The sequence below is a fragment of the Anastrepha ludens genome, chromosome 3 (assembly GCF_028408465.1).
Source record: "Anastrepha ludens isolate Willacy chromosome 3, idAnaLude1.1, whole genome shotgun sequence".
NCBI classification, from domain to species: domain Eukaryota; kingdom Metazoa; phylum Arthropoda; class Insecta; order Diptera; family Tephritidae; genus Anastrepha; species Anastrepha ludens.
This window is the reverse complement of record NC_071499.1, coordinates 129,192,350-129,217,883: the sequence shown is the minus strand read 5'-3', so window position 1 is coordinate 129,217,883 and position 25,534 is coordinate 129,192,350. Positions and strand designations below refer to the sequence as shown.

The window sequence follows — 25,534 nt, the reverse complement described above, 5'->3', positions numbered from 1 at the left end:
CACCTCTATGGTTTCAATTCGCATTCAATAAATTCAAAGGCTTTTTAAAATGTGTAAAAAGGTTTTCAATCTTAAGAAGAGTTGCATTTAATATTTTTGCATAGCCTTAAATGGAGCCAAAAATTAAATCTGCACTTTCAAATTATCAAATTTTATAAGAGTAAAAAAATTTTCATTAGCACTAAAATCTTCTCAGAGTGGCCTTTTTTAAACTTCTTTTGTATAATAATACCGTTTTTTTTCAACCTAAAGTCTCAGTAGCCTTAAATTAAAAACAAAAAGACACAAACACCAAACTTAAAAATTGTCGCATTTTCGGTATAAAAAAGCACTAAATTTATTGCGAAGAGCAAATGGTTGGCAATACTGCACAACTCTGCAAACGTGACGTCACGTACGCTCTGATGGGCGCAATCTTCTTTCTATCATTCTTGGTTACTGATGCATTACTACCAATGAAAATTACTTTGTGTTGCTTCTTTTGATATTCTGCGTGCTTCAACTTCAATGCCAACAGTTTATACTTATTGATGACATCTTCAACTGATTTTAGAAGCTCGAGCAATTTTAAGAACTACAAAACAGTCATGTCGCATATTCAAGTTTGAAGTCAATACCTAAAAAGCGAATAGTTCTATTCAAAAATTCATATATCGTTGACAAATAGCTTCTGCGTGTGAATTCCGATTTCATAGGCATACAACGTCAAAGTGGATTTGTACTTTATAAAAAACTTTTGAAGGAAATTTGTAATAAAACTGAGTATGCAGCTCATTTTATGTATAAAATTCTATAACTAAAATGTTATAACTAAATTTATATTTTGTAATTTAGACCAGAAATGCCCAAAAAACTTTTTCTAAAATATTTAGTTGAAAATGCAATAATAATTTATTTAAACTTTAATCAAAAATATTGCAGAATGCATTCCCTTACGTATTTGCACTTATTTCAAATCACAAAAACACTCTTCCAACACCCTGGGGCGTATACGCAATATGCTAATTGTCTGACAGCCTGAGTAATCAATGTGAATACAAAATCGCCTCTAACTAAAACATTTTAGTAACAATAAAAATCACTAATCACTGCCATTCCTTTGCAGCAATTTAAAGCATTCTTTCGGGAGTCTGCACACCAGTTCAGCAAGTATACGCCAAAGTTGTAATACCTCAAGCACACTAAAGGTTTTTTTATTCATATATATTTAATTTGCCACCCTTTTCACACGCTGACAGCAAGGGAAAATATAAAACAACAAGAATATTACAGAAGTGTAATTGTTAGGCTAAACACGTTACGGCTGTGGCAGCTAATGAAGTTCACTCAGGTATGCAATACGTTTGGGAAAAGCGGTCGTTTACTAGGTGATGAGCATTTCGTACATCAAGTAATTATGTTCATAAAAAATAACAATTTTTCTTTCGCTTTTAGCCAATAAAAAAGTGGTGGTGTTAAGGGATTGATAAGAAATGAGATAAAGCATTAAAGACTCTAAACATTTCGGATCAAAACATGAACGTCACACGAGTGTTCTTGAGCTCAATGATTCTCTATTCCTCAGGTGGCTCTTACCAAAGCTCATATTTCATGCCTGCATATATAAGTACATGTGTACGTATGTGCTGTTTGATTTCGTTTGCTTGATAAACCATCCGCAGCGGTAATACTTGTTTACTGGCTATCCATTTCCGCACCTTCGACTAAATATTTCGGCAATCAATGCTATAATAGGCAATCAATGGCAAGCCGTATTTGAAAAATTACTTCGATTATGTAGCGGAGAAAAGAGGAAAGAGAAGAAGATAAAAGTGAAGAAAACAGAAAATCCTCTTACAAATAAAACAAGTTCGAGGGCAGAAGTGCTTGAATTTAATGGTTTTGCAATATTTTCTACACCGAATTCGTAGGCTGAGTATCGGTTATTTATTTTAGCAAATAAGGTAATCGTATTTCAGAGTGGAAGAGTCTTGTCGAGGCCCTATGCTCCCGAGAGGAGTGAACAAGGAAAAAAAAAATATCAGAGCAGCCTTAAATTTGTGAAACCTTTAAGGATTTCTTTTGGTGCATTCAACTTTTATGGGATTTAAGTTACTAATAGTTAGGTGCCGTTCGATGTATGCCATCTTTGTCCCTTAGGCTAGAACAGACTAGTTAGCACCCCCCCTTTGCCACTGCCTTCAATGGAGCATTGCGTTCATAAGAGCAACATCTTTTTTAGACGCCTGCTCTGAGCTTCCATCATAGTTATCAAAGCGCTGCTGAAAACTGTATCAAATTTTATATTGTTTTCTTCATTTTGCAACGCGCTGAAAACACACAACTAGCTTTACCAAACTCAAAACGGTCAACATTTTTTTAGGAGTTTGTGCCAACATTCATTATCATCATTGTTGGCGTGACGGTCCGGGTTGAATAGGTCAATAACTTAATAACTTATAACTTAATAACTTATTGTTCCGTTGCAGACATCCTCCAGTTGTTCATTCTAAAGATCTTGGCGTCATCATTAACTGTATCAATCTAGGTTTTTCTTGCGCGACGCATTTTATAAGGCATATGCAGCTTACTATGGTAGATCTTTGTTGCGATTTTGTTGAAAATCTTTCGCTCCTTAGCTCCTTGCTTCTTGGCTCCGTACCGTTCCAGAGCTCTGCTTTTTACTTTCCTTAAAATCACCGAAACTCTTAAATTCCGCAGAAAAAAGCGAACACATTTTTGTGCACATTTATTACTTTATTACAGTCTGACTGTCTTAATGCTTTTGTTTTTTAGTTCTCCAACTCTTTTGTGCTTCTCTCATACCTTATAATGCTTCAGTTTTCAGATATGTGCTGCTTTTTCGTAGTAGGCACTAATGCTTCTTTCTCGTTTATTCAATTTTATGGATGATTGCTGCTAAAAATCAACCTTTCCCACTTTCGTCATATAGGCTATGTTTATATAAATTTCAAACGGTCACCCTTGCTTTTTCACATCTCATATAACCCTTCAACCCCTGTTCTTGGTGATTATCTGTTTTCGTGAAAAATGTTTCGTTTCAATCATTAAAAAGCATGACATGATATCCACTGCCGATGATCTCTTTTATGCAGAGTCAAAGTCAACGTTTTTTGAGACATAAAAATGGAATTAAAAAAATTCATTCAATTTCGAAAGCAATGCAAATACTTTTGAACTATGCAGCTATTGAAATGAAATATTCTTTTATGTACTCAAAATTGGATAGTCAGTCATTGCATCAGCAGCTTTTAGCTGAATAAACTCCAATTCATTTGAATGTTGCGCATACGCCCCATAAGTCATTTTAATACAAGATAACTTACACGCGCATACATATCTACATTGTAAAGGAATTCCAAAAATGCATGCAGCAGAACACTGAGAATATAAAGCGCGGCGTGGCAGCAGGGCAACGAATATACGACTACCTCTCTTTGGCCTTTAAAGTGCTCTTTAGCTTTAAAAGTTTTTAAATTTTTTTATGCGAAAACTTGGTGGAGAAAAATTTAAATTCTTCAGTTGTTATTTAAGCGGTGAAGTAAAAGTTTTCGTTTTTATTTTGAAAATGCCTCTCTGTAACTTTTTGCCGCCTAACATGTCAGCAGAATGCTTCTTCTTCTTCTTCTTAATTGGCGTGATAACCGCTTACGCGATTTTGGCCGAGCTTAACAAAGCGCGCCAGTCGTTTCTTTCTCGTGCTAACCGGCGCCAATTGGACACACCAAGTGAAGCCAAGTCCTTCTCCACCCGATCTTTCCAACGCAGAGGAGGCCTTCCTCTTCCTCTGCTACCACCAGCTGGTACTGCATCGAATACTTTCAAAGCCGGAGCGTTTGTATCCATTCGGACGACATAACCCAGCCAACGAAGCCGCTGGATCTTTATTCGCTGCGCTATGTCTATGTCGCCGTAAAGCTCATACAGCTCATCGTTCCATCGCCTGCGATATTCGCCGTTGCCAACGTGCAAAGGTCCAAAAATCTTACGCAGAATCTTTCTCTCGAACACTCCAAGCGTCGCTTCATTGTTATCGCATTGTCAGCAGAATGCAATGCTTATAATTTGCATGCCCGTAGCTGTACTTTGTGGCTTATAGCCAACGCTGTTCTAAACATTTTTATTTCACATAAACTTTGTTATTTTCATTTTCCTTCCTCTCTTTATCTCTCTCTTTCCCGCTTTGTTACCATTCTAGGCACCTGAACGACAACCACTTGGCGCACTGCGAGTTGCACGCCTTCGATTGCTTGCAGAATCTCACATCGCTACTGCTGACGGGCAATGAATTCAAGACATTGGATCCGCGTGTCTTGCAGAATCTAACAAATTTGAATTATATGTGAGTAGTGAAATGTAATACTTATATATATATATATATTTAGCCGCAGAGGTTGAATGCAGTTTATGGGTGTTGCTGGTGGTAAGTGCAGCGCCTCTCCATACAAAGCTTATCTGCGGAGCAGACGTTGCGCGCACCATGCCCCGCTACAGTGCAAATGTTGAGATATTACACTGTTTCATTCTTCATTTTCTGGAAATTCTAACAATTTTTAAATTTTTTTCCCACTGCTTATTTGCTTTTGCAGCTATTTCTCGTGGTTTCACTTGTGTCGTGCCGCTCTGCATGTGCGTGTCTGTGAGCCTCATGGCGACGGCATTAGTAGCACTTATCATTTGTTGGATAATCAAATATTGCGGGCAAGGTAAGTGAAGGGGTAGAAGGGGTAAGACAGATACAAAAACAAATACTCGTATATGAAAGACATTTGAAGAAAATAGTAAGAAATTGAAAATGCTTCTATGCACATTCAGTGGCAAATTTTTAGTCGATTTCCCTGGAGGAAGTTAACAGCGCCATAAAATATTTTAAAGTATTTGGTTTTAGATAAATAAATGCATGGAAAATTGGGTAGAATAGCATGAACGAGAACTCCAACCTATAATGGCGTATACGAGTATTCCTGCTACAGATCCCTAACTCTACTTGCATCAGAGAAATGAAGGACCGCTTTTTTGTTTCTTACGGAGTATGAAAGCTGCTTGATAAACGAACTTTTGACGCTTGCGGATTCTACCATATGCCCTTTAAAGTATTGCAATCTGTGTCTACTCAAAGCCGGTTACAAAATACACTCGGTTGTTCCATCATTCGCAAAGTGACCGGACGTATGGCTTAGTTTTGACTTGGTGGTAGGCCAAAAAGTTCAGAAGTTTATTAAGCGTCGAGATCTAAAACTGCTTAGTTAAAGAAAGAATCCATCAGCAGAATAAAAAGTTACAGGTGTAGCATCGGCAATCATTTGGCGCGTACACTTCTGTCAAGTTTTTGATGGAGCTCCTTCTCCTATTTGTGCTGTACGTCTTGATATTCATCCCCAACTGGAGGGACCTACAATTTTATGCCGAGGAGCTTTTTCATACTTTCAAAAATATGCTCGAAGGTTTGTCATTGCCTGCCGAGGGACGACCGCTGTTAGGAAAAACTTTTTCATTCTGTTTTTTCATGCGCGGAGATACGAGTCTCTGCACTCACTAACCCATTCCGCTACGGCGGCCGCCTTAACATTTATCACTTAATTATACTTAACCATCCCATATTTATACCAGGATACTACTAATATATCTATTTTATTACTTAACCGACCCATATTTTACCTTATGCAGAATTTTGCGTATAAGCAGTTTAATGCAAATAGATATATTTAAATACGTAATAGGCAGTAATGGGTTAGGCTTTCAAGTTGATTGCATATCTAGAATCCTTATTGATATTGATTACCTATTCTAGTGACAAATATTCCTTTCAAACATTAAAGAGCATGACATGATATCCACCGCCGATGATCTCTTTTATACAAAGTCAAAGTCAAGGTTTTTTGCGCCACACAAATGGAATTAAGAAGTGCGTTAACATTTGAAAGCAAGATGAATACTTTTAAGCTATGCAGCTGTTAAAAATAAGGTCCCTTTATGCACTTAAAATTGTATAGTCAGTCATTGCATCAGCAGATTTTAGTTGAATAAAATCCAATTCATATGAATGTTGGTCATACGCCCCAGCAGCCAATTTAATATAATAAACATATTTACACACTCATATGCACATATATGTTAAAGAAATTTGAAAAATACACCCAGCAGAGCACTGAGAATATAGAGCGCGGCCTGACAATAAAACTACGAATATACGAGTACCCTTATTTTTCCTTTAAATTTTGTGATTTTAAATTTTTCGACTTGAAAATTCACTAAAGAAAAATTCAAATTCTCCATTCAAGCGTTGAAGAAAAATAAAAACACACCAGCAACATAGGCATTTTGAACAAAACACTCTCGCAAAAAGCAAAAAATAATGACAAAATAGAATTCTGTGTTTCAAGCGGAAATAGTACAATAACAAAACCAACAGCAGCCATGCGACACCACTTTAACCAACGCTTACAACACCATGTGCCATTTTAAACCAGTTGTACTTGCTAAGTTTGTCTGCTCACCAGCTGGTAGCGACCAAACAGCAAGCCAAATAAACGTAAATCCAAACAAGAAAAAAATCTGTTTGGAAACTAAAAGTTTTTCTGGCGTGTAGTAAATTTTCAGCAAACTATTTTTTTGTGTTTGAAAACTGAAATATTTATTTAATTTTTCACGATGTGTTTGCATTTTAGTGAGAGTGAAAACTTTTTACTACACACAACTGACACTGTGCACAGGAAATTATGCGATTTAAATGCTTAGCGCGAAATTAAATTATATATTGCGTAGACGCCTTGGTGATTTGATTACGCTGAAAGTTTTTGAATAAAGTGAATATTTGAAAGATGCGCTATTTAAACGTCACACATTTGAGGGTGTGTGGACGGTTAGTTCAACAATGGTGCGACATTTCTGAATGTGGGAGTAGTAGAGCGTTTAGCGGTGAAGATCGCATAAGTAGCTTACGTAATATGTAAAAATGTAAATACTTTAAGTGTTTGTAGGCATTAACTTCGTTGCTCACTGTGTATGCCAAGTAATAGTGGTTCGAAGGCGGCAGAAAACTGTAAAATCTTCCACATGAAGGATGGTGGCAGACGAGAAATCTTGACCAAACACCAAATAAAGCATCTAAGCTCCAGTTATATACATACCCATTTTCTTGAGTTAATTATCTAATTAACTACCCAGTACAACAGGTGAAATGGTTGAAATACCAGTCTGGTACTCTCCAAGTGACACTGAAGCGCCGTTTTGATTCAACCCAGTACAAATTTAAAATTTGTCATTGGTGCAGTAAAGCGGCCATATATAATACTGAAAGCACAACATCATTTTTGTAGAACAGAGTCAAAGCGCAGGAAGTCTCAATTTCTTTATTAGTGTCCAAATTTTGCCCATAGAACTCTTTATATTAAGTATAAAAAGTATTGTAAGGCGTCTTCTGTTACAAATTTTCTTGTCAATGCTTTATAGTAAAACTTTACGAGGATTGTTTCTGTGGAACATTTTAACCTCTTAACTGTACTTTTCACGGATCAATTTGATGACTTTGACCCAAAAAGTGCGTTTAAGTGGGACATTTTAGGAATAAGGTGATCTACAAAAATATGCCCCAGCAAATTTCAGAAAGAATTACTAAAAATACAAACACTGCGTAAATGACAGATATCGGCCATCACTACGTCACACCCACACCAGACTGCTTTTTAGACATGAGCTTAATTCGACCAGTGCGCTGCGCACCAAGCTAAGCATAAGCTGTGTAAACTGTTCTTGTTTTCCATTTAAGTTCAAACAACTGGCATCATGTGGGACTATTAAGCCTCCTGTTTGTTTGTATGTTTTTGATTTTATTTCGTGAATTCCACTAAGTCTCATTTTTTTATTATAGAATGTTCAACACTCCATTAAAGTATTTAATCTTAATATGTTTTTTATTCTTCTACAAGTATATACAAAATTCCATTAACTTCTTACTTTTTACATTTAACTTTTCACTTGTCTCAACAGTGTTTGGGTAATGGCCTTTGTCGCCACCGTTGGCAATCTGCTCGTGCTGCTAGGCCGCTATTTCTACAAATCCCGCAGCAATGTCGAACATTCGTTGTATTTACGGCACTTGGCCGCCAGTGACTTCCTTATGGGCGTCTACTTAACGGTAATTGCTTGTGCAGATATCAAGTTTCGTGGCAAATACATAATCTACGATGAGTTATGGCGACAGAGCTTGTGGTGTGATTTCTCGGGTGCGTATTGATAAAGTATACAGTTATAAATGGCAAAGGCGAAGCGAAAACAAATAAGATAAAAAGAGAAAAAGAGAACGAAGTAAAAAAATACAAATTTTAAAATGCCAGAAATTCCTTAAATTGGCTCAAATGGCTCTTGCAAATTGATATGGCGAAACCTATTAAAAATTCAATAAAAATAGATCGCCATGCTGTTAGTTGCAAACTTTGGTAACATTTTTAATTTTTATTTTACATGGTACAATTTTTTCAGGTTTCCTGAGCACATTCAGCTGTCAATCATCGACTTTGCTGCTGACGCTAGTCACTTGGGACCGCCTGATGTCGGTGACGCGTCCACTAAAGCCCCGCGACAGCGGCAAAACGCGGTAAGTGAAAATAATACATTTACATATTTAGTGGTAAATAGTAGTGGAGGGGTGGCAGAAGTGAGTAGCGTGTTCAAAAGTTATGCTTTTGCTTTTAGAGCAAAGAGTTGAGCAAGTCAAGAGGCAAAGTGCTGCAATCTTTAATGTCTACATACCAAAAATGGTCTCATGGAAATTATTATTAGCCGAATAACATTTTCGTCTACAGATTAACACCAAAAAACATTTAGTGCTTCATTGCTGGCACTCACTCATCATTTACCCCTCAGCTCCCAGTACCGCCTATAAGTGCGGGTGTCAACAAATAATAATTTTTAATTCATGATTATTCTAGAGGAACAAAGAAGTGGCTATGTCTTCTATATCTTTCTTTGCCTAACACCTATTTCTTAATAGAAAAAAGCCGATAGCCCTGGCAGCTAGTGCTTTCATTAATTATGATTTTTAAATTGTATTTAGTTATAATAAACTAGCGAAAACTCGCCCGTTCCGCTGGTCGTCTTTAAAAAAATCTAGATTAATTAATTAAATTAAGCCGAAAAATACTGTGTGTTTTTTATAAAAATTCTCGCGCATGTATATAATCACGCAAATTTACCGTTATACTGTTTTTTTCTCGGAACGCATTACTTTGAAGAGCATATGATAAATACAATTTGTCCATTTTACAGTTAGTAGTCGACGCGATGACGCTCAAAAAATCACTTTAATTTTCTTCTTTTGTAACCACAATATGACGTCACTATTGAATAAATGTTGATCAACATTGATTTTATTTCTTTGTTTGAAATAATTTTCATATTTCGTTATCTTTTTGGCAATTAAGAAAAAACTTGTGTATATACTCACGTAAATTTACCACTGTTCACTTTGCACTAACAAAATAAAATTTCTTTCTTTTCCGGCTTTATCGTGGCAAATAATATTTTGAAACAATTTTGCGTGAAAAATTTTAAATATTTCAGTAAATCTTCGTTTCCTATCAAATAGATGCAAAATATTCTAAATATTTACTCAAATGGTTGTTTTAATCAGAAAACAATTTTAAGAACGTGGTTTTCTCTGGAGAAAAAATACTCACTGGTTGTTTGCTTGAAAATCAGATCAGAAAAAAAGTTTGAGCGCGTCGTTGTTCCGTTCTGCATTTGCATAAATGCGCTCCCCTTTACGCATAAATAACAACATCAATCGTATGATATATACACTTCGTCGTGTACGAAAAAGCGGAGAAGGAGAAGAGAACTGTTCTATTCCCCCCCGCTTTAACCCAGCTCTGTGTTCAGGTGCAAATGACTTTTTTGCGTGAAGTCTGATATAAAATAAGTTCTATTTACTCTTCTTAAATTTATATAAACTTTTCCAGGTGAAGTAAAAAAACTGACATATATTTGCTTCAACCGTATATTTGTGAGTACACAGGTAATACGTAAATATAGGACTATGAATAAGTTCGTGCGGTTTTACAACAGATGGCGTAACTTGATTATTATTCCATCGATCCACATTTCCAAACATTCATTGGAGAGCTACTGTCGTAAGGCACAAACGTCAGTATAAGTTTTTTATTTGAAGCGTAAACAACAATATTTTTACCACACTTGAAAATGTCGAATTTCGTGCCAAATAATGTGTTTTTGCGGGGAATTCTTCTTCATTATTTTAATATGAAGAAAAAAGCAGCCGAAAGTCATCGTATCTTGGTGGAAGTTTATGGTGAGCATGCTCTATCTGAGCGAACGTGCCAGAAGTGGTTTGCACGCTTTAAAAGTGGTGATTTTGGCTTGGAAGACGAAGAACGCGAGGGTGCGCCGCCAAAGTTCATGGATACCGAATTGGAGGAATTGCTCGATCAAGATCCGGCTCAAACGCAAGAAGAGGTTGCAAAAACTTTGGGAGTTGATCAATCAACCATTTCCAAACGTTTAAAAGCCATGGGAATGATCCGAAAGGTAGGCCATTGGGTGCCGTATGAATTGAAGCCAAGAGACGTTGAACGCCGTTTTATGGCATGCGAACAACTGCTTCAACGGCACAAAAGAAAGGGTTTTTTGCATCGAATTGTGACTGGCGATGAAAAGTGGGTCCATTACGACAATCCAAAACGTCGGGCAACGTATGGATACCCTGGCCATGCTTCAACATCGACGTCGGCGCAGAATATTCATGGCCTGAAGGTTATGCTGTGTATCTGGTGGGACCAGCTGGGTGTTGTGTATTATGAGCTACTGAAACCGAATGAAACGATTACGGGGGATGTCTACCGACGACAATTGATGCGTTTGAGCCGAGCACTGCGAGAAAAACGGCCGCAATACGCCGATAGACACGACAAAGTTATTTTGCAACATGACAATGCTCGGCCACATGTTGCACAAGTGGTCAAAACATACTTAGAAACGCTCAAATGGGATGTCCTACCCCACCCGCCGTATAGTCCAGACCTTGCGCCATCCGATTACTATCTCTTCCGATCGATGCAACATGGCCTGGCTGACCAGCACTTCCGTAATTACGATGAAGTCAAAAAATGGATCGATTCGTGGATTGCGGCAAAACCGACCGAATTTTTCACAAAGGGAATCCGTGAATTGCCAGAAAGATGGGAAAAAGTAGTAGTAAGCGATGGACAATATTTTGAATATTAAATTTGTAACCATTTTACGTCAATAAAGTTTCAAATTTCGAAAAAAAACCGCACGAACTTATTCATAGTCCTATATATGAATGATATAGGTAATATCTCATATTAACATAACCTTTCTGCAAAAAGTTAAGGAAACGATCACCAATCACGCCGGCAATGATACAATGAATTTTTCGCTATAACTGACTTCAGATTAACGTTTATATAATAAGCGTATATGTAAGATTTTAAAATTTTTTTACAATTTTTTTTTTTTTTAATTTTTAATAATAAGTGGTCTTTCTCTTCCTCTTCCTCTTCCTCTTCCTCTTCCTCTTCCTGTAGCTATTCCTTTTCCTTTTCCATCTCCAGCTCGATCTCCTTTCTTTATCCCGGAAACGGGCAGTAAAAATTACTTCACTTAAAAGCTTTCATCAACAGTTTCCATCTGATACCCATATTGTACAAACACATCCAAGGGTACCTTGGTCCACCTTTTCGGCTATATCTCGAGAACCTGGTCACTCAGAGACCTAAAAAATACTGTATTAAAGCACTCATCAGTAGCTTTGATTTGATACCCACAATGTAAAAACACATCCTAGGGTGACCCGGGTCCTCGTTTTGGCCTTCGGCAGCGCCACCTGGTGGCGAGTGGAATCAATAAGCATATAATACTAACCTTCACCGTGAAAAAATATATATATATACCAAATTTCATAATAATCGGCCCAGACACACACGATCCAAATGTATTCAATTCTAATGAATGCTATGTGCGGTACAAAAAAATGTGCGGCAAATAGCAAAAACACACTCACTTAACCGACGCACCGCACACACACGCGTTATTGGATTTCAACCAAACTTCACAGAAACTTTTGCCAAAGCAACACCAACAATGTGTGAAACTTTCATTGTTTTCCTTACACGCGTTACTGAGATTACCCCGGACAAATGCACACTTTTTTTCGGCTTAATTTTTATATACATATATAGATAAAAGAAGATAAATAAAAAATAAAATAATAGAAAAATATTCATTAATTTTGCCTAGTAAACTTCAATCAAAAAAAATGGTGCCGAAATAGCATTTCTAATGAAATCCCTAGTAACCCTTAGTAACATTTTACGTTTATAGTTTCTCTGAAAAATTTTAACCCTCCAACTGCCATTTTTAATTAACTTTCATGTAAATGCGTGATCTTGACTGTGACTGAAGTAACGAAGCAATTTGCCATAGCTCACAAACAGTGACTAAAAAATCATGTCAGCGACGCAGCATCCCGCTTGCATCGGCTGAATTCTTTTCGAAGGCGATTGAAACGCGCAACGGGAACAGACCTTATGGAGAGCTAAGGGCGCTTACATTACAAAATGTTTCTTACTTTTTATATTTAGTTACTAGGAGCAAGTGTAAAAAGCTTCTAAAAAATGAATAAGAATCGTTAAAAAGAATGAATTCTTTAAAAGCTCGATGGCTATACACAAGTCAAACTAAATGGCGCTGTGATTAAATATGTGGACAATGTTAAAAATTTAGGGGTTACATTTAATAGAACTTTGACATGGAGCAACCACATCTTTACTGTCATAGGCAAAGTTTATGGTATGCTCCAAAATTTATGGACAACTCAATATTTTACACCAGTAAACACTCGACTGCTACTAGCTAAAACGTATTTGTTACCAAGGTTACTGTATGGTTGTGCGTTATATACTCCTTGTGATAGTGTGTGTGGTAGTAAGCTTAATGTTTTGTATAAAAACATTGCAAGATATATTACGTGTACTGTAAAAAACGTTATGACCAAAAATATGAACCAGTGATTCCAAAAACCTATAAACCGTACGTCTCAGAATGGCCAAAAAGGTATTTGCACATCTGGGTAAACTGTGGATACTAAACTCATTTGTCTTGCCCACAAAAATCTAGTTATTTAATGCTTGCGTTAAATCGATTTTGCTGCACGGATGCGAGACCTGGTCAACCACAAAGACAAACGTCACGAAACTATAAACTTTTGTTAATAGATGCCTCAGGCTTTCTACGGATACGGTGGCCCACGAGGATCTCGCACTCAGGAAATCCCGGTGGAGACAGAAATCAAAAAGGGAAAGTATGGGTGGCTGGGTCATACATTAAGAAAGAGCACGGATGTGGGAATTAAACATATCGAGCGGAGAGAAATATGGTTTGCATTTGTGCATTTAGTAAAATTTTACGAGGAACAATTTGGTCGAACGTCTTAACCCATTAGATCTGTCATGAAAGGGTCGTTTGGGCCCATTTTTGGCATTTTGAAGGTCGCTTGAGAAAATTATTTGCCATAAAATCATCAGACAAAATCTTTGTACAAATTATCCAAACCCTTCTGAAGTTTTACTTTAGGGGCCTCGGTCCTTCATTCAAAGTTAGAATCGTTTCGGCCGCATAAAAAGACCCAGATTTTTGCATAGCGTAATTGGAGCAAACAAAGCTACTTCCAAAAAAAATTTTTAATTAAAATTAAATTAAAATTCGTTAAGCGCTTTGTTTTTTTAATGGAAAATCAATGATTTATGGGTTTAATTTTCCTAAAAAGCTTTGAAATGAATTTGGTGCCTCAATTGGGTTTTTTAGTTCTTGAAATTGTCAAATGCACTGAAAGCAAAAAATGTTAATGAAAGCAAAGAAAACAAATTTGTTTTACCAAAGCCGCAAATATACGAGTAAGCAGCTGCCATTTATAGTTACTTTCAAATTCAAGTTATTTCGCTTCAAAACTCAATCATCTTAAATTTAATACCCCTGGCTTCATAACCATAACTTTTCAGTTACACTTCGCCTTCATTGCAGCGTCCACACAAATGCTCTGCAGCTCCTTCAACACCTTGAAATTATTTCTACCAGCTTATACGTATCCATCATATTTATTTGTTTTCATTTATTTTTGCTTCAAAGCCACAACCTTAACCCAACCAATGTCAACACATCCCCACTCATCCTAGCCTCTGCTTATTTTGCGTAATTGAAACGTGACTTATGATGGAAATATGGTGTGGTTGCGTCCGGGTGCTATCGCCTGCATTTGGTACAACGGCCACTAAGTGTTGAGCGAGACTGCCTTAGGGTGGTGTGGTTGATTGTCTAGCTGCCTGCTAAGGTGCTCGCTTGGCTGCTTGGGCCTCTCACTATCAAGTTGACCAGCAAGTGCTGGGCACCTACTTTTTAAGCTACTATTTTATGACATGCACGCTTCGCTTGTGGCTGGTGGTTGGTTCGCTCCTTGTTATTTATTTGTTTTCAACGCAGTATTTTTGTGCTATTTTGGCTCCTTTTCACCCCTTTACGGTCTTTGTGTGCTCTATGAACTCCTCTGCTTGCGCGCTTTCGCTCTTTCTCACTTGCGCTGGAATACATTTGCATTTATTTCTTTATTTCCTTAACAAATATTTTTTATATTGGCTAGACGAGACGCATCTTAATATCTCAATGCGGTCGATTTTGTTAATTGTTATGATAAACAGTTAAGGCAGAATGAGTTCGGGAGCACGTTTACGCAGTTTTATTCTGAGGCATTTGTGTGCCATTTGGTTTTGAGAAATTGGTGCACAAAGTGAAGAATGTTTTTGGGTTTATTTTGGTGGAAAAAAGCAATATCTGTACTTGATATAAAATCTTAGAATAGTCGAAAGGATCAATAGAATAGTCGAAAGCATCAAAGCAAGGACAAACTGAGAATCCTTGCGGGCATTCTCAGTGGCCACTGCAGATTGCGAAGCTCGGCTCGGAATATCTTCCAATAACTGCAGTCGATGCTGCGACTTATCTCAAAAATTATTACCTCCTTTGCTTCTCGAATGCGATGCCATAGCGAGGAAAAGAAGTAAACATCTTGACCCAGTATGGAACTGGAGCTTCAAGAGGAAATTGGGTCTGGATGAGATATTGTGAAGAGTAGAGGGCACAACAAGGGTTAGAATCGCTGAAATAATAACACATGCTTGGCTGAAGTTATAGTTATTTATCTGGCTGCGTCTTTAAAAACCGGAGATTTGTCATTTCCTGTCTATGGGGGAGAGACTATTTTCTATTATTATTATTATTATTATTTGCTAGAGCATCGGCCAGAGATGGGTTTTTGTGAAACAGAGAGTATTCGCTTGATCGTGCGAAAGATTTTTGAACCTTTACGGTTGGTGATAGCGAATATCGCAGACAATAAAACATTGAGCTATATGAGCTTTACGGCGGCACAGATGAAGCTCGAGAGACTCCATTGGCTAGGTTATGTTGTCCGAAGGGATATAAATACTCTGAAAGTATTCGGTGTGGTGCTTGCTGGGGGCAGCAAAGGAAGCGTAAAAAAGATCGGCTGCAGAGGGACTTGACTTCACTTGCTGTTTCCAAACGGCGACGCTTAGCATGAGAAGAAAACGACAAGCGCTTTTTCTTAAATTCGGTCTAAATCACTTAAGCAGAGATTGCGTTAGTCAAGAAGAAAAATGTCTCTATTTACTATATATGCAAGCAAGAGCCTTTCTCTTTGGTAGGTTTAAAGAAGTTGCCTACCTATTTAGGCCACCACTAGAGCTGGCTTTTATGCCTTCTAACCACATTAATGTCCTCTAGGCTGAAATTTTCGTCATTGCAGTTCAGAATAATAAGTTAGAAGTTATACTTTTAGCAGGAAATACTTTCATCTACATAAAGTATCACCGATGAATGAACCGAGACATTCAAAAGCTTGAGGCACAAACCCAAATACAAACGATTTATAGCATTTAATTTATTGCAGTCTTTTCCTCGCTCTTAACTTTCTCTACAAATGAAATTAAAGCTTCATTCTTTCTTTTATCGATCACATTTATTTACATTACATTTCATGTTTCATGCCACAATTCCACACACAGTTCCACTTTTATGCCACGCACAACTTCATTGACTCGCCTTCGGATATTTTCTTTACTCTGATTTATTTACTATTTTTCCTTTTATTATCTTCACACCCACAACTGTTGTTTACTTCTTCTCCTCTTTAACTCTCTTTTTATTTGCAGAATTGTTTTTCGTCTCGTTCTTCTTTGGGGCATGTCCTTTGTGCTGGCCGCCTTACCATTTCTACCCATTCAATATTTCGGTGGACACTTCTATGGCACTAACGGTGTTTGCCTTTCGCTGCATATACACGATCCCTTTACCAAGGTGAGTGGGGTAAAAAATATTATTTTGTATCATAAATATAAAATGTATATGTACAGTTGCATATTAAAAGAAATTCCATACATACATACAAGCACTCGTGAGAAACACCCATAGAGCGAAAACCTTCGAAGTCGACAGATTTTTGAAGTTTACTAGAATTTTCAGAAATTTAGCGCCTTATAGCTAAGATTGTGAAATTCATTTTCTTAAAGGACGAAATTCCTTTTTCTTAGACTCTTCAGATTTTAATTTTGTAAGGATTTCATTATCCTCCATTTCTATTTCCGTTGTCCTCCTTCCAATAAGCAGGCCGAGAAGCGGGTAGACCACTACTACCTGAAGCCGTTCAACAGAAATTGAAATGAACTCTCTTGGTCTTACGTAAAACGAACGGGCATACATAGCTCAAAACGTGCCCGTGGGCGAAGAGGCGTAGTTGAGCCCTCTGCTCCAATAGGAGTTAAAGCAAAAATATAAAATATAAAAATAATATTAATTATAAAGGTGTCGTTACTAGTTGGACTATCTCTGGAGATTGGTAACGAGATTTTGGTAGAATTTCTTTGATTTCGAGGATTTTCTTAATAACACTTCGCAGCAGTCAAGATTGCAATTGTAGGACAGAGGAGCAGTTGTAGAGTATTGGATCACCTGCTGTGCTGTATGTAAATGCCCTAAAATTTTTCTTATTTGGTCTCAGTTTGTTCTAAATTATTTGAAAAAACTCGTATAAAATTAAATATACCACTTTGGTATTTAAGACTATCGATGGTTCATATTTTGTGGAAGATTTTAACCTGGTATCCACATTAGCAGTGCAATTTCGACCTCACTTCTAAAATCTGAAAAAATGTTAAGTTTTTAGGCTTAATAGTGTCTTCTTTTTGGTCTCATTTTGTAGCACAGTGTAATTCTGTTTAGCACTTACACCATTTTCGGGTGTTTGGCTCAGTTTATGCTTCTATTTGTGGCATGGGTCTTGATGTTGTTCCACGAATTGAGATACTTACAGTTTTAAGCCAACTCCGAACCGCATTTGTTTTTCTGTGAGGAACTTTTTCATGGCTGAAATGCACTCGGAGGTTTGCCATTGCCTGCCGTAGGGCGACCGTTCTTAGGAAAAACGGTTTCCATTATTTGATGCTTCATACTGCGACATACTCGTACTTTTTTCGTTCGTCTCCAATTCTCAACATGCTTATGGAATATTTATTATAAATCTTGCATGGCGACAAACTGTCTACAATCATTGTATAGCCCTTTCAACTTATGTTCAATAGTTATTGCCGAATTGTTACCCAAGCTAGTAAAAGTTGGAACCAAAACAGAGCCTGTTGCATAGCTCTTTCCGTATTTTGTAGCATCGACTAAGTTGTTGTTTTTGTAACAGCGTGAAAAATTCGACCTGCATTTTTCGGTAATGCGACTGAACGCCACCTGGATTTAAGCACTAGTTGTTCCGGCAGCATAGGCCAACTGGTGGCGAAACGAATTTCAACCAAGTCGCAACCTTTTGTTAATTGGGTAAATATTTATGCATGTCTGTATGTTGTGTATGTATGTATGTGTGGAGTAAGTACATCAACTATAATTGTAATGTAAATAAATCTGAGTACGTATTTGAAAAATTTCACTTCGCAAGCAGCCATAAAAGTAATTTGTTTACACAATTCGGTTTCTTATCGTTCTCTACAAATTGCATTCTCCCTTTTTTATATTTTTGCTATAAACCTTTGATTTTCCCAGAAATCTTGTTGTTATACGGCACAATTTATTTACGTATTGTATTTTGCATACTCTTTTCCACTGACTTCCAATTTTTCTATTTACTTTTCTGTTTCCCTTGGTTTTCTCACTCCACTTGCAGGGCTGGGAGTATTCAGCGCTACTTTTCATACTCATCAACACAATCTCACTGATTTTCATATCGAATTCTTATATTCGCATGCTGCAGGCGATACGCGACTCAGGTGGCGGTATGCGGAGCACGCTGAGTGGGCGCGAGAATGTTGTCGCGACGCGGTAAGTGAACTTTGTACGTGGTTTTGTCCTATATGGAAAATAAGCGCCAATCTTGAGGAAGTGGGAAGGTTGGGAAAATGGAAGGAGGAAAAGAAGCTTTTGTATAGCTATGAAACGAAATAAAACTGAACTGATGTCGCAATATGACTTTTTTGTTTTTATTTGTATTTTTTCATTGCTATCATGTTTGGCAAATTATGATAAATATTTGTAAAAAAAGGGTATAGCGTGCGGTACACATCAGCGATCATAAGCGTCAATTAAAAATTTATTAATCCCAATTGACGATTCATATTTGAGCTCGAACTCTCATTCAAGGGACGAAATTTGATCAATGAACATGGAAAATATGAAATTTTAAATACAGACTTTAAAAGTAGATTTCTGGAACCTCAAATTTTTTTGACTCTGACTGTTCTCTGCTTTGAGACGAATAAATACTGATTTTTATATATAATTGGTGCTTACACACTAAGAAATACCCGTTTTGGGTGTTTGGCCGAACTCCTTCAATTAATTGTGATGTGCGTCTTGATGTTGTTCCACAAATGGAGGGACCTACAGTTTTATGTGGAGGAGCTTTTTCGTGGGAGAAATACGCTCTTAAGTTTGCCATTGCCTGCCGATGAAGCACGTAAGTCTTTCTAGGATGAAATATCAATGAATACAGAAAAAAGCTATGTATTTAGTTTGACAGTAATCACGCGTGATCTGTGAAAAAACCCTGATCACCTTTTATGATATGTCAGCCCATGCCTACACTTTTGCCTCCCATCTACTTCTTATGTGGCCGTTCAACTGTTTGCCATTTTATCTCAGAACCGTCTACAATTAACTGTAAATTTTCAAATTAAAAGCCGTATTTTTTCTAATATTTTACATATTTCACTTCTTTTATAGTTTCGCCATTATTGTAACGACAGACTGCGCCTGTTGGCTACCTATAATTATCGTCAAAGTGGCAGCGCTTTCAGGTATGTTAGACTTGAAAGTTTTACTACAATTAATGCAGATTTTCAGCCGTCAACCAAATGAATGATGGATTCTGCTCAAAACAATAAACAAAAAAACTAATTTGATTAATTCTCTTTACTTTTATCCCCCAGGTTGTGCAATTTCTCCCTCTCTCTACGCTTGGCTGGCTGTGCTCGTGCTGCCTGTGAATTCCGCCTTGAATCCGGTGCTGTACACACTCACCACAGCCGCCTTCAAGCAGCAGCTGCTGCGCTATTGCCAAGCAGTGCCCACCACCTGCTCTCTAATGACCGATCCGCGCTCGCAGACGCAAATTGCATTCGATTCGAATCTGAGCATGAGCTTGGGCCACTTCGGCAGCATACGCACCCAAAGCCATAGTCACAATTCTAATCGCTCGTCCGGCAGGAAGCGGTCGCAGAATAGACGCTTGAGTTATGTTTGATGCGTGCGCGGCAGAGGGGGTGAGGGGGGAGTGGTTGGAGTCAAGGAAAGCGGATGTTCGTCCACCGAGCAAACGGTGTGGAGTGGCAGAGAAACAGTAATGTGAAAGAAGTATATGCCTATGTATGCGTGCATGTATGTGCGCTAGAGGAGTTGGAGGCTGAGACTTTTTTTTGATTTTTTTTTATGTAGTTTTAGTAGAAAACTTTAAAACGTAAGTGCGAAATGTATTTTGTACTGGCATAAAGATATTAAAAAGAATTAGTCTTGTGTATAGTATCATATTTAGGAAATGTAGCTATACATTTTGTTGAAAGTTCCTAAATTTTTATAGAAATATATTGAAAAAATTTTGTTCCCAAAAAAAAAAAAACATAAAAATTAAAAAAAATTAAATTTCTGGGACTTTACGAATTAAAGTTATTTTAGAAAATTGTTTAAAAATGATTGCATTGCCTTTTTTCGGTAATATGTATCATAAAAAATATGTGTAGAAATAAATTATATGTTGTTAGAGGTAGCGCAAAATTAATCACCCTATGGGAAAATTTATTAGTTTCTCTAATGACATCAATCGCCAATCATATTTGACACTTGTGAATTAAACAGCTACAGTATACAAACAGACAAACAATCAAAACTGGATGATTAATTTTGTAAGTATGCATATTTTTTAATTTTTTTAAGTACAAATTGAGCTCAAATAAGCTGTAAAAATAGTTTAAGGGTGCTCGAAATTGCTGGAAATTTGTTGCCATTATAGAAATATCAACCAACTGTGTGCATATATTTATATATTGAATTGATCTGTTAAATATGACAGTCCTAATCTTCAAAATGGCGTAACAGACAAAAAGTAACATTTTCAGTAGATTCGTTTATTTTATTAAAATTAGGTAGGTAGGTAGGTTAGCTGGCAAGAGTCCCCAGGTACGCTACAAGTCGCGCTTACGTGCCGTTTTGATACCATAAAGTGGTCACTACCTGGAAAGAAATTAGAGAGAAATGAGAACATTTGCATATACCCCAACTTTGTTAGGGTTCTCTATGAGCTTTGAAATTTGGACAGCTCGTGCGTATGCGGTGGCAAGTTATCGATTTCTCTCTAATATAGAAAATTGAACATTTTTTCGCTAACGCGTTTTCGGCAGTTAAGGCTTGGTATTGTTTTATATGTTTTAATATTTTTTAACTGTTTTTTATATACTTTGGAATTGATTTTCTTGGCGTTTTTTATACTTTTCTATTAGGCATAGACATACATATGTTTATTATTTATTTATAAAGGGTTTTCCAATAACAGATGTTATTTAAATATATAAAGGGCTAAGGAGAGATGATTAACAATTTTTTATGGCCGGAATTGGATGGTATTGATCTGGACAACGTTTATTTTCAACAAGATGGCGCTATGGTGCTATCTCTCACAATTGGCCACCGAGATCTTGTAATTTAACACTTTTTTCTTTGAAGCCACGTTAAAGAGAAGGTCTACGCCAAAAACCCAGGGTCGATTCAAGACCTCAAGATGGAATTCGTGAAGCTATTGAGGACATAGGGCAGCCACTGTGCAATTCGGTTATGGAAAATTTCATGAAAAGGATATTGTCCTGTAAGCGTGGTCGTGGTGTTCATTTGCTTGATGTTATTCCCCACTATTAGCGGCATATCTTCCACCTTATAGTAAAATAAACATCCCATAGTTTATATTAAAGAATAGCATTTGAATATCAAAATAACACCTCTGTTTGGAAAACCCTTTATTTATAATATATTTTATTATTTCTTCATTTTTCATTCATGCTTAATTATAAACAAATTTTTTCATGATAATTTTTTTTTAATTTCGCAAATTTTTCGTATTCTTTTAAGGTAATGTTTTTACTATTTTTTCTATTTTAATACTTATTTTTATTTCATCATTTATATATGTATATAGCATTTTTCTATTATTAATTTCCAATTTTTGCATATTTTTCTTAGGTATACCTTCTGCTCAAATATGAACGAGACTTTATCAATAAAACGGTCCGTGGATGACATATGGCAAAAATAAATTTTTTGTTGGATGGTAGGACTGTTATAAGCTTACATGGCAAATTTCAGCGTGATATGTCACATAGTTTGTTTTCTGTGCTACTGTAAATAAGTCAAGCTCGAGTGTGTTTTTCGAATTTAACGATGGAAATTCAAGTTGAACAAAGAATTTGTTTGAAATTTTGTTATTCCAACAAAATTTCGGCTCCAGACGCCTTAAAAATGTTGCAGACAACCTATGGGGACTCTGCTCTATCGCGTGCACGTGTTTTCCAGTGGTACAAATCGTTCAAAAAGGGCCGTACATCAACCTAAAAAACCACGCCAAAGTCGCTCAAAAATTAAGGTTATGCTGACTTTTTTTTTAGGTTACGAAGGTGTGGTCGGAGTTCCTTCCGCACGGCCGATCGGTTAACGCTGAATATTATTTAGACGTTTTAAACCGTTTGCGCGAGAACATTCGTTTTAAAAGGAAGGAATTGTGGGACAACAAGCCATGGTTCTTACATCGCGATAATGCACCAGCTCACACATCACGTCTTGTTCGCGATTATTTGAACAAAAATAATGTTAATATCATTCCGCAAGCACCGTATTCGCCTGATATGGCTCCATGTGACTTTTTCCTGTTTCCCAAGCTCAAGTTGTCGCTCCGTGGAAAACATTTTGAGACAATTGAAGTCATAAAAGAGAATTCGAAGAAGGAACTGAAATCCATACCGAAATCGGCCTTCCAGAAATGCTATGATGATTGGAAAAAACGTTGGCGTATGTGTATCGCCTCCAATGGTGATTACTTTGAAGGAGATAAAATAAAAATTGAACAATAATTAACCGTTTGTGTCTTATTAAATCAGTATCGTTCATATTTGAGCAGAAGGTACTTAGGTATATATTTTTATTTCACTGTTTATATATACATATATTGTATAATTTAATATTTTCTCATTCATTGCATTTACTTTAACAAATCATGATATTGTTTAATTTTCGCATATTTTAAATATTTTTGAGGTACTTTTCTTAAGGGGTCACATGGGTTTCGTCGGGTAAAAAAAGGCCAATTTTCAATATTTTTTTTTCTATGTAAAAAATTATTTATTTAATTCAAACTTTTTTAAAGAGTAATTTCCGAAATTTTCAAAAAAAAAAATGCGTTGTCAGCATAACTCCTGACAGGCTCATCAAAAATGAAAAAAGAAAAATAAGTGCTTTAGTTAAGACCATAAACTCGTGCTTGAACGAAGGAAAGAAAAAAAGAGGTTGTCTGTAAAGTCGGTTTACTGACGATAGTTTAACGTGACAACGTCATAAGAAAATACTGATGTAATGGTTGCAATTTTCAAAACAAAATTTTAATTTTATTTGTTTGATAGATATTTTGCATGGATATAGAGATGGAGGTAAATGGAATCGCAATGTAATAGGCCAAGTTACACTTACACAAACGTGAAAAATAACGAAACATTTATCAAATTCATGAAAGATATGTTCAATTTCGATTGTGCATCAGACGTTAATAAGTCAACAACACGAAGAGGCACCATCATCGATTTGACTTTTTCAAGAAACATTACATTCGAAACACTCCCTTTCATATTTCCTACTTTTCCTCTCATCGTCCTATTCTCAACAGAGAAATGGTTCGTTACCATGCACACAGGAAGAAGGCATATGCAAATACAAATATGTGAATCTATATATATACATATGCGCATATACATACATATATATGCTCACTCAAGTAGGACAGAGCCAGATGTCGAACGTTGCCGACCGCGGGGGCCGATTGTGCTCTTTGTCGTTCGTTCCACGCTCTCGCTTGCAGTTCAAGCACTTAGCTTACATTTGCTTGCGTACAGAATAGATTTGATTCGTCCATTTGTTTTTTGTATGCATCTTTACATATAGATTTATTCTTTTTGTTTGAAAATTGCGCGAAATTGTATATGTATATGCATGTTTATATACATATATTAGTTTACAACATATCTTAAAAGGTATGTGGTAAATATTGCCATACATTTTTTCCTTCATATATAATAAAAAAAATAATAATAATAACATTAAAACAACAGGTATTATTAACAAACTTGGTTTTATTTTAAATTCTTAAAGTAAATCAAATTAATAATAATCAATAAGAAGGCATATGCAAATACAAATATGTGAATTGATATATGTACATATGCGCATATACATACATACATATATAGGTACGCTCACTTAAGTAGGTGTGCAGATGTCGAAAGTTGCCGAATGCGGGGGCCGATTGTGCTCTTTGTCGTTCGTTCCGCGCTTTCGCTTGCAGTTCAAGCAAGGTAACGACCAAGAGCAAGATAACGAAGAATGAGCAAGATAACGACGATTGAGCAAGATAACGACAATGGAGCAAGATAACGAGGAATGAGCAAGATAACGACGATTGAGCAAGATAACGACGATTGAGCAAGATAACGAGGAATGGGCAAGATAACTACGATTGAGCAATATAAAGACACATTTTTTCGTGCGTGCAGCCGGCTAAATCGAATTATAAGACGTTATCACGTCAAAAAAAGTAAAAATTGTAATTTTGGCAGACGTTTTTGCAAAAAAATGAAAATTTCGGTCAAAATTGCTTGACATTTTATTAAGTTAAATAGTTGTAATTGAAAAAAAAACAAAATCCTTCGTTCACGCACGAGTAAATTGTATTTCGAACACCTGTGTAAAATTTCATCAAGATCGGTTGAGTAGTTTTCGAGAACATTTGACAACCGACTTTGAAAACACAGTTCCGAGAAAAACGCGTTTAAAGTTTGAATAACAATAAAAGTGGCTTGGAGCGCACACATTCCAAAGTCTGTATCTCCGAATTTATTATTTGGATCGACTTGAAAATTTAAGATAATATTCCTTAGATGTTGTAGAAATTAATAAGCAAAACAAAAATAAATCGATTTTTTGAACCAACGAAACCCATGTAATCCCTTAAGTTTTTTTAACTAAAAAAAGTTTATTTTTCATTTTATTTTTTATTTGAGTATTTATATTTCTGTTAATATTTTTTAATTTGTTTTAATAAAAAAAAAATTTTTTTTTTCTTAATTTTTTAATATTTTGTTTTAGGTAATGAATTTCATGGGTATTTGTTTCGCATATTTTTTCGCACATTTTTCCTAATTTCTTAGAAAATGTTTAAGGAATATTTTTTTAGATAGTTTAATTTTGATTTAATGTTTTTCTTTACTGTATGCCGTCATTTGTTTCGGGCTTTAGCACTTGAAAAAACACTCAACAATTTAAAGAACCCAATAAACCTTTAAAAAATTTGATAGCGGCTAAACAACAGACTTTCCCAAAGGTTTTGCTTAGTTTGCTTTACTTAAATTTTTTGGATACAAAAAGATTAGAAGGGTGACGAGTGCACATTAAAGAATCTTTAGAGTTTATTGCATAAACTAGAAAAACTAAATTTTAAAATTTTCCAAATTTTTTCGCTACCAAGAAATTAGTCATTTAAGACAAACACTATTTTTTTAATAAACAAAGTAAGAAAGTTAATTTTTCATTAAGAATGAAGAAAATCAAAAAACTCATTCAAATTATGTAAAAAAGCCTGTTTATTTAAAAAAAAATTCTTTTTCTTAATTTTTAATTTGTTAGA

The 25,534-nt window shown here is 36.1% G+C and overlaps 1 protein-coding gene across 13 annotated transcripts in view; it reads left to right on the top strand.

Annotated features, from left to right (window-relative positions):
* Positions 1 to 25,534, top strand: part of LOC128859217 (relaxin receptor 2) — a 94,443-nt gene that overhangs the window by 66,141 nt on the left and 2,768 nt on the right. For 10 of the 13 annotated variants that reach the window (XM_054096019.1, XM_054096016.1, XM_054096013.1 and 7 more), the window contains 8 exons: positions 4,199 to 4,342; positions 4,590 to 4,706; positions 7,990 to 8,225; positions 8,482 to 8,596; positions 16,263 to 16,407; positions 18,275 to 18,429; positions 19,330 to 19,403; positions 19,536 to 25,481. In XM_054096019.1, the coding sequence (XP_053951994.1) occupies positions 4,199 to 4,342; positions 4,590 to 4,706; positions 7,990 to 8,225; positions 8,482 to 8,596; positions 16,263 to 16,407; positions 18,275 to 18,429; positions 19,330 to 19,403; positions 19,536 to 19,849 (1,300 nt within the window). In that variant the 3' untranslated portion in view covers positions 19,850 to 25,481. Of the gene's footprint in view, positions 1 to 4,198; positions 4,343 to 4,589; positions 4,707 to 7,989; positions 8,226 to 8,481; positions 8,597 to 16,262; positions 16,408 to 18,274; positions 18,430 to 19,329; positions 19,404 to 19,535; positions 25,482 to 25,534 lie in introns of those variants that run through there. The other 3 variants (XR_008454113.1, XM_054096022.1, XM_054096023.1) reach the window with 3 other exon arrangements.